This window comes from Nerophis lumbriciformis, linkage group LG21 (genome assembly GCF_033978685.3).
Source record: "Nerophis lumbriciformis linkage group LG21, RoL_Nlum_v2.1, whole genome shotgun sequence".
NCBI lineage: Eukaryota > Metazoa > Chordata > Actinopteri > Syngnathiformes > Syngnathidae > Nerophis > Nerophis lumbriciformis.
In genome coordinates this window covers 27,920,519-27,933,592 of record NC_084568.2, presented here as the reverse complement: position 1 = coordinate 27,933,592, position 13,074 = coordinate 27,920,519, and the positions used below count along the sequence as shown (strand labels likewise).

Here is a 13,074-nt window from a genome sequence, read left to right as displayed (position 1 = left end):
TCAAACGGGCCAGAGGAGGATTGACAAGGAGCTGACCTGGAAAACACACTTTGTCTCTAAAATATTAGTTTTTTCTACACTGAGCGGTCACAACAATAGCTACAGAGACTATGGTCAACCTGCACTTCAATGCAGTTTCTATGCCGCTAGACAAAGCTCAAACAAAATCTCGTTGACATGTATGACTTAATTGTCATTATAACAATGACAATAAAGGAATTGATTGATTGATACATGTATATACATATAAATATATACACATATACTTATATATATATATATATATATATATATATATATATATATATACATATATATATATATATATATATATATAAAGGGTATTAATTGAATTTCTGTAGTTGTGGTTTTAGTTTGCAGTAGTGTGGAACAGCACCGAATATTTGTTGAGTATCAAACATGTTGAAGTCTGGGAAACAGTGTCTCTTTAGATGGATGTGAAAGCTTAAATATAGATCAAATGTCGAATGTAGGACAGCTGGCCATAAAAGCTCCAAGAGGAGCAGTAAGTGGGTGAGATGATGGACGAGGGTGGAAAGAGGTCTGTTGATTCTAGGAGAAAAACAATACATAATGAAAATGGTATATACTTAGCTTAAATGAGCGGAGGGTTACAATTGATGTCATTGTTAAAGTTGCAGAGTTCGCCATGACACCTTTGCAAAAAGTGAGTGAAAAACATGATAAGCAAAACTAATATTTAGGAACTACAAACCTTTTTCTTACGCTTTTAAAAAAAAATGTCACCACGATTGCTGTCTGTTATTTTCGACTGTCTGTGAGGCCGTGATCAGGTCCTGGCTCTGTGGGTGTGGCCTAAGAAGATATCTGATGTTGAATGGCCTGTTTGGTTTTGGCGATTAAAGAGATGTTTGACCCTTGTCATATCTATCACGTTCCAGTGCTTTGAGGTGGGGGAGGCATCCACAGCAGGACCCGCTGCTCGTTGAGAAGAGCAGAACCATCCATCCATCTTCTTTCGCTTCTCCGAAGTACGTGCTTGTATTTCAAAGTCACGGAAAGTCTCCACTAGATTTATCGCTTTTTTGTATCTAGAGGCTTCTGATTACTCGCTAAATATTAGGATGCTACCAAATGAAAATGACAATGCCAATTATTAATACCATTGGCTTTGTGCCAACCCTAATGATCCCTCGTGCTGCGTCCACTTATTCTTTGGCTGACCATCATTTATAAAGGTCACTGCACAAAAAGTTGTGAAATGTACAGCACAAGCCTAATGTTGGTATTTATAGAAATATTCTATGACCATGCGTAGAGCTCACACAGTTTGTCAGACCCGCTCGATGGTGTCACCAGGGAAGAAGCACGCATTTACATATATTTCACAATGTATAAGCATAACTGTAGTTATGGATGTATTGTATATTTTTATTTGTTAATGTAGTTATATTGTACAAACCCCGTTTCCATATGAGTTGGGAAATTGTGTTAGATGTAAATATAAACGGAATACAATGATTTGCAAATCCTTTTCAACCCATATTCAATTGAATGCACTACAAAGACAAAATATTTGATGTTCAAACTCATAAACTTTATTTTTTTTTGCAAATAATAATTAACTTAGAATTTCATGGCTGCAACACGTGCCAAAGTAGTTGGGAAAGGGCATGTTCACCACTGTGTTACATGGCCTTTCCTTTTAACAACACTCAGTAAACGTTTGGGAACTGAGGAGACACATTTTTTAAGCTTCTCAGGTGGAATTCTTTTCCATTCTTGCTTGATGTACAGCTTAAGTTGTTCAACAGTCCGGGGGTCTCCGTTGTGGTATTTTAGGCTTCATAATGCGCCACACATTTTCAATGGGAGACAGGTCTGGACTACAGGCAGGCCAGTCTAGTACCCGCACTCTTTTACTATGAAGCTACGTTGATGTAACACGTGGCTTGGCATTGTCTTGCTGAAATAAGCAGGGGCGTCCATGGTAACGTTGCTTGGATGGCAACATATGTTGCTCCAAAACCTGTATGTACCTTTCAGCATTAATGGCGCCTTCACAGATGTGTAAGTTACCCATGTCTTGGGCACTAATACACCCCCATACCATCACAGATGCTGCATTTTCAACTTTGCCCCAATAACAATCCGGATGGTTCTTTTCCTCTTTGGTCCAGAGGACACGACGTCCACAGTTTCCAAAAACAATTTGAAATGTGGACTCGTCAGACCACAGAACACTTTTCCACTTTGTATCAGTCCATCTTAGATGAGCTCAGGCCCAGCGAAGCCGACGGCGTTTCTGGGTGTTGTTGATAAACGTTTTTCGCCTTGCATAGCAGAGTTTTTACTTGCACTTACAGATGTAGCGACCAACTGTAGTTACTGACAGTGGGTTTCTGAAGTGTTACTGAGCCCATGTGGTGATATCCTTTACACACTGATGTCGCTTGTTGATGCAGTACAGCCTGAAGGATCGAAGGTCACGGGCTTAGCTGCTTACGTGCAGTGATTTCTCCAGATTCTTTGAACCCTTTGATGATATTACGGACTGTAGATGGTGAAATGCCTAAATTCCTTGCAATAGCTGGTTGAGAAAGGTTTTTCTTAAACTGTTCAACAATTTGCTCACGCATTTGTTGACAAACTGGTGACCCTCGCCCCATCCTTGTTTGTGAATGACTGAGCATTTCATGGAATCTACTTTTATACCCAATCATGGCACCCACCTGTTCCTAATTTGCCTGTTCACCTGTGGGATGTTCCAAATAAGTGTTTGATGAGCATTCCTCAACTTTATCAGTATTTTTTGCCACCTTTCCCAACTTCTTTGTCACGTGTTGCTAGCATCAAATTCTAAAGTTAATGATTATTTGCAAAAAAAAAAAAAAAATGTTCATCAGTTTGAACATCAAATATGTTGTCTTTGTAGCATATTCAACTGAATATGGGTTGAAAATGATTTGCAAATCATTGTATTCCGTTTATATTTACATCTAACACAATTTCCCAACTCATATGGAAACGGGGTTTGTACATGCAGTTTTAATGTGATGGGTTATTGAAGTATTGAATGATTTTTTAATTGAATGATGGCACTTTGCCTGTGGCCAAGCAATAAAGTATTTTTTAAGACAAAAGACCAAAAAATATGGAGTGCAGCACATTATTTTGTGAGATAAAATCGTATTATGAATTTAGGAAATGATTACATTCATCTATTTTCAGTACATTTAGACTTTGGGAGTTTCTAACAGTGGAACAGAGTGCAAATACTAGGATCTTACGCAGCCATATACCACTATGCCAATACGTGATATGATATAATTTGTATTACCACAAATTAAAACACATTTAATGTGCCAGTAATATATTGAAATCAGCTTGTATGTGTGCCAATTTAAATATTGTTCATTAGAACTACTTCTGTTCGGTAACTATTGCATTACTCAAGAAAATAAAGACATATAAATATTACATTATTTGGACAATACGACAACGTTACTACATTCCTTTGCCCCTTTCAAATAATATTGTTACGGTGCATTGACAGTCCAACATGTGATCGTTCAAACCACCACATATGGGCAAAAAAAACTAGGAGTTGGCCTGCATTGTTAACAAGGCCAAAGACTACTTTTAGAACCCAAAGATGGCTCACTATGACACTTCTTCCTCCACTTTGGACAGAATGCATCTTACCTCACAACTCCTGACGTGTTCCTCAGGACGGAGGCGGCAAAACTCTGCGTGACTCCCACCAGGCTGGTGCCATCCACCTCCACTATCTGGTCGTTCACTCTGATCCTAACACATGGACATCAAAATCACTGAAGCAGCTGATCCAAAGTAAATGTCATACATGACAAGTGGAGGAAGGAAAAACTTGGCCAATTATTTTCAGGATTTTCTATAAACTGACGCCGACAATTTCCTCTGACGGCTCCAGACTTCTTTGAAACTCGGAGACAGAGGAAATGAGGCGCATGGAGGTCTAACAAGGACACCGAGCCACAACACAGCTGGCATTTCTTCTCCACCCTGGACAGACTAGATGAACACCACTATTCCTAGCAACAACAGAATTGTGAGTAACATGCATTTGAATCGTCAAGTATACACACAAAGATCATTACCAAGTGTTGACATTTCTTTACAGTAGGGATGTATACGTGTTTTTTAGTAGCAGTTCTTAATTAGGTCGACGTAGGAGGACTAGGGAATGGAAATCTGGTTCCCTCTGTTTTGTTTCCTTGGAATCATGTGCCAGTTTTGTAACGTCGCCATGCACGGCGCCAAAGCAGCACACAAGTTGGAGAGAGATTGACGAGAAAGGATGACAACAAGACAACTTGCAATGCTTGCAAAGTAGATATTTCATCCAAGAGAGGAAATGCTAGCCAAAACCTTATCACACAGAGAATGTGAAAACTTGAGTGAAAGACGCCTTTTCGATTCCGTCCAAGCCGGATGTGACTCTCCGCCAGCAGCAATGTCATCACGTCGTTTGCTGTTAATAACTAACTAACTAGCACTGCCTGTGGTGTTAGCACCTCTGTGTAAAAGCCGCTTTAATAACTGTAAACATGAAATCATACTTATCATGCAAATCGTCACCAAACAGCCAACATGCTCCTTCTGTCAGAGAAGTCTTCGACAAAGCGCAGACACCCTAATTAGTCAGAAAAATCTCATATCCTTCCTGAAAAAAAGTGATAAGCTTATTTTTCTGCAAAATGATAGTTCATGTTTATAATAATAATAATAATAATGAATTGCATTTGTAACGCACTTTACATTTGTTAAAATCTCAAAGTGCTACAAAGTATAAAAATGAAAGAATAGAAAGGAAGAATATATAATAAAAAAATTAAAATAATAAATGAAATCATGACACACAACGTAGATAAAAAAAAGAAATAAAAGCATGAAAGCACTGCATAAAAAACAGATAAGCAAGCAGTGCATTTAAAAACAAGAAGGCAGAGAAATTAGATAAAAGCTGTGCTAAAAATGTGGGTTTTTAGTCCCTTCTTAAAATATTTATAGCTGATGGTTGCAGAAATGCACAAGCAAACTTTTATTGGACTTGACTTGCTCATATTTGTTTACTAGCTGGCATACTTTTACTTTTGAAATAATCATTTGATGTAATATTTTGATCACTTCTACAGTAGACTATTCATGTTGTTCTTATATTTGAGTTATTTTCAAAAAGACCCTGGCACCCCATGGGGGGTTGTCCGCCACACTGTTGAGTTTGTACCTTCAAACCAAACAAGGTTAACGCTAATCAACTTGTTTGTTACGCTTTTCATGCAAATGACAATTGGTAAGAGAACCGATGGAGAACCGAATCATTAAGCAGAATCAAAAGTAGAATTGGAGCAAGAAAAATCTTATCAATTCTCATCCCTCAGGAGGATCGTTAAGATTCTGGACAAATGATACGGCTATCTGTATTGCTTAGCCACCACCGACTCGTAGAACATCTTCAACATCTTTGTACAGACGTTGAAGGATCCTAACCTCCTGAGGAAGTAGAGGCGGCTCTGTCCCTTATTGTAGAGTGCCTCCGCGTCTTTTGACCCATTCAACTTGTTGTCCATGTGTACACCGAGGTATTTATAATCCTCAACCATGCCCACATCGACCCCCCTGATGGAAACAGGGGTCGCCAGAGTACTCCTCCTCCTTCCCAGGTCCACAACCAGCTCCTTGGTCTTCGTCACATTAAGTTGGAGGTGGTTCTTTCCACACCATGTGACAAAGTTCTCCACCAGTCACATGGTGTGGAATTCATCTCATTTTGAAATAATCTAATTAATATATTTAGAGGATATCTATTTTTTATAATCAAAATGTTCACACAATTCAAGGCAAACAATAGTTAAAAATAAATCTGTGCTTGAATTTCCAACTACAAAAGGAAAACCGAGCTTGTTTGTCAATAGGTGTCCATAGAGAAACCTAACAAAAATAATGCCGAGCATCATGGGAGACGGACTAATCGACTGCTTGTTAGTGAACCATCTTTTTAAACAGCTTACATGCAGGGGGATGAAACTGGTAAATGATCACCGTGCCTTTTTGTATGTGAAAGTAAGAATTGAACTGGTGACACGACTTGTCACATGTCAACCACTTTAGCTGCTTGTGTGTCAATCATCCACTGCAGACGCTTCTGGCATAAACATTCCCAAGATGCTACGTTAGGATAAAGTGGCGGCCAAAGACCCGCTGGTAGTCTGCTGTGGGTCATCACTTGAGCCCTCGATCTGTCTGCCTGCCATGGTGGACCTCAGACCATTACAGTCACCCCGACTCAGCAGAAGACAGAACAGCTGACGGAGAGGTACTGAGCTACAACAGCAACAAAATAGCTTTTACAAGTGTTTTATTCGTCAAACACAGCCTTCTTGCTTTTCATGTTTTTAACTGGAAAAGCAATGCTCCAGCCCCCCCCCCCCCCCCCCCCCCCACGACCCCGAAAGGGACAAGCGGTAGAAAATGGATGGGATGGAAGCAATTGATGCAACATTTTTCTTTTGGAGTGAGTTAAGAAGAAACCGAATATAGCACAAAGCTTTTCATTTGGCCTGCCAAACATCACCCAAAAAGGCTTGATGAAACCATTTAAACTTGGGTTGATTATGTATGCAGTACTCCCGCTAGCCCACAGGGGGCAACAGCAAGGCATATGTGTCACAGTGAAGCAGCAGTGGGGTGAGGAGAAGAAGACTACTCATTCAAACTTAATAAAAAAAGACAAAAATCAGATTTTTAAACATTGACTGGACAGCAAAGTTTAAATGTTCTGCTCCGTGCAATTGCTGGAGTCATTGTTTCCTGTCGGATCTTTTCAGCGACGGACACATTGATCCAGAAAAACAGCAACGACGGTAGAAGGCTTCATCGTGAAACTTGGTCAAACATTTGTTAGTAGATATTGTGCATAAAGATATTTAGTTTGTTCTGTATTGAAATGGCTGACTTTGTGATTTATTTAGTGTGGTTGTGTTGTTTGAGTGACTCTCTGGCAAGCAAAGCTTGTTTATCAAATGTAGCGCTGAATTTGACCAGTAGAGAGCGATAACGCTACACCTTAGGTTTGATTGTGTTGAGCCACATATGTTGTGTGCAATGTTTGGCGGGTAAATGTGTAATTTCTCTATGTGTAAACATTTGTAGTTTACTGTGTGAATGTATAAAGACAAAACCTATTGTGTTTATGTAAAATACACAATGGACTTAATACTTGTCATGTTTACATTTTCAGTCTTACAAACCTAGATGGAGTGTAAAGAAATAAAACTGACAAAAGGAAAATAATTCAAAAGAAGGAACATCAATTCTCGGAAAAAAAACTGGAGCATCTGTTTCTTCATGCTGTTAACTATCTGCATACGCTGGAAATGAGTAGCGACAGCAGAATAATTAATTTATTGGCAGTGCAGTGTGAAAGCCGACGCGTTTACTTTGTAATCAAGTAAGGAATATAACCTGCGGCCCCTGAGCCCTTGGGCTCTTGAAACTGCGGCCCTCTTCATGATGTAATCGAATAACCCTGTGGTACAGTGTAGTCTTTTTACATTCTCAGGGAATTTAATTAATCTAATCTGGACTGTTGTCTTCGAACACTTTTCACCTCCCATCTGAGCAGCGAAAGTTGTTTTTGCTTCACGATTTTTTGTAACCTTTTTTTTGGCATTTGGGGATAAGTACACAAGGCTCTCAGACTAAAGCTGTTTTATGAAAGTCTGTGAGCGTTAAATGCTTCTCGGCTGAGGGGCGAAACATCCTCTAAGACATGGGTGTCAAACTCTGGCCCGCGGGCCAAATTTGGCCCGCCGTGTAATTTCATTTGGCCCTTGAGGCAATATCAAATTAACATTAGAGCTGGCCTGTCGGTATTATACAGCGACGGTGCCGCTGTAACACCGCATTCACCGCTAATACTCATATTTGCCAACCCTCCCGATTTTCCCGGGTGTCTCCCGGATTTCAGTGCCTCTCCCGAAAATCTCCCGACTTCCACCCGGACAACATAATTGGGGGTGTGCCTTAAAGGCACTGCCTTCAGCGTCCTCTACAACCTGTCATCACGTCCGCTTTTCCTCCATACAAACAGCGTGCCGGCCCAGTCACATACTATATGCGGCTCTTACACACACACACACACACACACACACACACACACACACACACACGAATGCAAAGCATACTTGATCAACAGCCATACAGGTCACACTGAGGGTGGCCGTATAAACAACTTTAACACTGTTACAAATATGCACCACACTGTGTACCCACACCAAACAAGAATGACAAACACATTTCGGGAGAACATCCGCACCGTAACACAACAGAACAAATACCTAGAACCCCTTGCAGCACTAACTCTTCCGGCACGCTACAATATACACCCACCGCTACCACCAAACCCCGCCCCCGCCCACCAAGTTAATGTTGATATTTACCTCAGAAGGCCGCAAATAGAAAAGAGGCATTCAAATTTTTATTTAAATTTTATTTAATATACCATTGATGTTTTTTCGTTTGTTTTTTGAAAGTTGATTTTGCACTATTAAGTTATATAAGCGTTGCTTGTTCCATATTCAGTGTTAAAGCAAATCAGTGTAGCAAACTGAGCAATAATTAACGTTTTATTCATGCACTTTCTCTTGCTACTTCAAGGCTTGAATGTTTGATTCATTCATTATTGTTATTTTATTTTCAAATGTATTATTAGCCTGTGGAAAAAGTTTATTTTGATATTTACCTCCGAAAGGCTGCTAATAGAAAAGAGGCATTAAAATTTTATTTTTTATTTTTTATTTTATTTGATATGCCATTGATATTTTTTAATTATTATTATTATTTTAAACTCAATTTTGCATGTCACTATAAAGTTATATAAGCCTTGCTTTTTCAATATTCATTGCAAAACTTGTTTGGGTCCCTATTAAAAGGTTAATTTATTCAACCTTGGCCCGCGGCTTTGTTCAGTTTTAAATTTTGGCCCACTCTGTATTTGAGTTTGACACCCCTGCTCTAAGACAATGGCAACAGTCTAGACTCAATCGACTCAGTGCCCTGAGAATACAATGACCTGAATGAATGAGACTATTCATAGGTGTTGCAAGATGATCGTACAGGAAACGTCAAGTTATTGTATTGTGAGGATAATGATTGTACATAATAGATTTGACCATGCTCAGGACCATCTGCTACAGTCAAACTTTACCACAGACGGTGTAAAGCATTGTTTATAATTAGGGATATGCTGAACGATCAGCCAAAAACGATGTGATTGCCATTGCCGATTAATGACTTTTATTGCAGATCACAAACGCCAATCCTGTCTGGCTAACACTATATTTATTTTTAGTCCTCCGGCTGCTAATGTGTCTCTATACACAGTGTGGAGACGCTCCCCTAAGCTAACAATAATCACCTCTATTACGGCAAATAAAGTACATGTCTCAATACCCTACTATAAGTATCATTATCAAATACATTATCATTGGAGGAAGAGGCTGAACATGTTACACATCGAGAGCAGGCCTGCAACAGACATGCTGATAGCTAAGCTAACCGCTAAGCTAGTGTTTTGGTAAATGTTCACACCAGACCTAGGCATATTAAGGCCGGGGGGCCGCATGCGGTCTGTTAAGCTTTTCAATCTGGCCCGCCGGATATTCCCAAATAATTTATTTAGATCTTTAAGATGGAAACTGTAGCTGCCATTATGATGTGCAGTGATGTTTTTAAATTATCGTAAGTCTTACTATACAAAGTATTTCAAAGGTTGGAATCTGCGCGTTTGCATGATATACTAATTACTATAGTAATCTAAGTCACAGCAGCTCAGACGAGGCACCAAGCAGTGTGGGTGGGGAGCGTTTCCACAGAGTGTTTCCAGAGCGGCCAGCCTGGGTGTCAGGGACAGATGCGGAAGGAGATTTTTACAACAAAGTTCTAATGCTTAGTGATATATTGTAAGTGGGTTTATTTTTTACCCTTCGCATTCATATTTTGCTGTGTTTGTTGCATTTTTGTTGCGTTTCGCTTGATTGTAAAATATGTCGATAGAGAGGGGGTGTGACGTTCATATGTTGTCAATGTTCAGTGTTTTATCGTTCATAGTTAATATTGTGAATCCCACATTCTTTATTTTCATGTACATTCTGGGTGTCTAATTCAGTAAAAGATTTAAAATTCCATTTCGTTTTTTAAGGTGGTCTGTCATAACGTTTTTAGCATACAATCAGATATAATTGTGAGGTTTTGTCTTGGTGTTCCTAAAAATAGATATATTGGCCCCCAGGCACATTTTTCTCTATAAATTTGGCACCCCGAGTCAAAATAATTGCCCAGGCCTGGTTTACACCCTATGTGGACCACTACACTAGTAACTGTTGACGCCATAATAAGATGCACGACATGAAGTGTGTACCTGTGTGAAAAGACAACCGCTCACATTATAAATATGCAGTGGGTAGGGCAAGAGGAAAAAAGCTTCACCTGGCGTCCCTCTCGGCAGCTCCGCCCTCAATGACCGTTTTGACGAAGATGCCCAACTTCTCCAGGCCCGCATCAGCACCGACGCCCATCCCGATGATACTGATGCCCAAACCGTCGTCATCTGAACAAAGTTATGCAGAGCATACGATGTAAGCGTGTGTCGACAGCCGCATCCACCTCGAAAAGATGACCGTTGGAGCGAAATAGTGAAAAGGAGGGAAGGGACATCCACTTAGCGTACGCTGACCTTCACTCACTCCTGTTTTTTTATTATGCATAGGCGCTTGGAGTTACGTTAGGTGAGAAGCCACAAGTCACTGGACTTTAATTCAGGGCCACAAGTGGACAATGAAAGTGCCAGTGGTAAACAAGTGTGAGAAGATCAATGCAAATGTGTGGGAGTGCACGAAACTCAACAGCTCACTTGACGCTGATTGGGACCAGTGGGATGCACATTCACATTTTCCTTCCCACCTTTTTCCAGCTCCACTGGGAAGAGCTCCAGCTTTTCCACCCTCTTTTCCAGCTCGTATTCCGCCGAGGAGGCCACGGGATCCACCTCCTCGTTACGCCGGTCGTAATCCTCGTTGGAGTAGGTGTTGAACACCTGGAGAGGTAAGACAGATATCCGATAGTTGTCATTATATAACGCTTGAGTGTGGCAGATGACAATGAAAACAGCATCTTGATTCAAATGTAACTTCAAAAAGATAGGTTGTTAAATTCCTTTTTATTAAGGGCCACATTGCAGAATGTGATATATTAATATAAACCATATCATTGCACAATTTTCTATGCATTTGATTATATATTTACTGTAAAGAAAATATTTGCCAATTTTAGGGTAAAAAAAAAAAAAAGGCAGCTCAGTTTCCAGAATTTTACTGTAAAATGTACAGCATATTACTGTAACTGGAAAAAATATACCACTGTTTTTTAACAATACGATTTTGGCCACTAAACTGACACTTTATCATAATATTTAGGGTGTATCACGATACAATGCAACCCTAATAGCGAGTGAGTTGCCAGTTTTTTACCATAAAATATATTGTCATTTTTAAAGTGAATACATTTTTGGATAACTTTTTAAAATCATAAGTCAAGCAAAAAATGTTTGGAATAATATTTCTTGCATTATTGGTCAATGTTTAAAAGCTGCAATTCCAAGCAGTACATGTATTTTTTTCTGTCAAAATGGAAAGACTGAATACAATTAGTAAGAAAAGAAAGTACTTTATTGAGGCATATTATTACCAGGCTTTTGACATGATGTGGCGCGCTGAGCCTTGAGTTGGACATCTGTGGTCTGGCGATTTAAACCACTAATGACTTGAGTCAAACGGAGGAGTTATGATGCCCAATTTAGGGTAATAAAGGGGAGTGATTAAACAACTGTAGAGCAGCCAAGAAATATGCTCCTTTTACTCATGAAAAAGATTGGTCATCTTATTTTCAGGCTCGTCTTGTATTCAGATCAATAGAAACTGCTCTGAATATGATGCAGTACAGTTACTAAATTGCATCTGCCCTTGTTATGCAAATTGCAATAAGTTGTTGCACGAAAAGCCACGTCTTTAAACATCTACAATTCTACACAGAAATGTCCACTTCCAAGACAACAAATGCACAATAAGCATATTTACTTGACACGATACAGAAACATTCTCCCCACTTCCTCTGAGCCTCGGAGGGTTCTTTCTACTCTGCAAGTCCGCTGTCACTTCACAGGGGACGTAAGGGGCGCTGCTGAGAGCAGTTTGACGAGCTGCCTCCAACAAGTGCACTCTAGTCACATGTGTGGTGCGAAAAGCCAAGCGCAGGTGCTCAATAAATGCACTGAGAGGATGAAGAACGAGAGTGAAAGTATTTGCACACGGGGCCAACAACAAAACAGCGATATACGTATATCGTACTACAACATAAACATGTCTATCGTACAATTAGGGATGCAACAATATTAAAATGTCATATCAAGGTTAATGTGACCAAAAGTATCACGGTATTAAAGTTAAAGTACCAATGATTGTCACACACACACTAGGTGTGGCGAGATTATTCTCTGCATTTGACCCATCACCCTTGATCACCCCCTGGGAGGTGAGGGGAGCAGTGGGCAGCAGCGGTGGCCGCGCCCGGGAATCATTTTGGTGATTTAACCCCCAATTCCAACCCTTGATGCTGAGTGCCAAGCAGGGAGGTAATGGGTCCCATTTTTTTATAGTCTTTGGTATGACTCGGCCGGGGTTTGAACTCACAACCTACCGATCTCAGGGCGGACACTCTAACCACTAGGCCACTGAGTAGGTTATTGTTGAATGTGCTCAAAAAGTACTGACACACACATTGAAACACACATCTTAACCAAGTTACAAACCCCGTTTCCATATGAGTTGGGAAATTGTGTTAGATGTAAATATAAACGGAATACAATGATTTGCAAATCATTTTCAACCCATATTCAGTTGAATATGCTACAAAGACAACATATTTGATGTTCAAACTGATAAACCTTTTTTTTTTTGCAAATAATCATTAACTTTAGAATTTGATGCCAGCAAC

At 39.8% G+C, this 13,074-nt stretch overlaps 1 protein-coding gene and 1 long non-coding RNA gene across 4 annotated transcripts in view; one reads left to right on the top strand and one right to left on the bottom strand.

The window, feature by feature from the left end:
* Positions 1–13,074, bottom strand: part of ppp1r9a (protein phosphatase 1, regulatory subunit 9A) — a 132,191-nt gene that overhangs the window by 56,430 nt on the left and 62,687 nt on the right. For all 3 annotated transcript variants that reach the window (XM_061982518.2, XM_061982517.2, XM_061982519.2), the window contains exons 3-5: positions 10,987–11,119; positions 10,513–10,633; positions 3,688–3,792 (exon numbers count right to left, since the gene is read on the bottom strand). In XM_061982518.2, coding sequence (XP_061838502.2) covers positions 3,688–3,792; positions 10,513–10,633; positions 10,987–11,119 — 359 coding nt within the window. The remainder of the gene's footprint in view (positions 1–3,687; positions 3,793–10,512; positions 10,634–10,986; positions 11,120–13,074) is intronic.
* On the top strand, positions 774–5,517 carry LOC133620893 (uncharacterized). Its single transcript, XR_009817581.2, has 3 exons — positions 774–1,013; positions 3,676–3,834; positions 3,935–5,517. It is a non-coding gene; the product is annotated as an uncharacterized lncRNA (long non-coding RNA).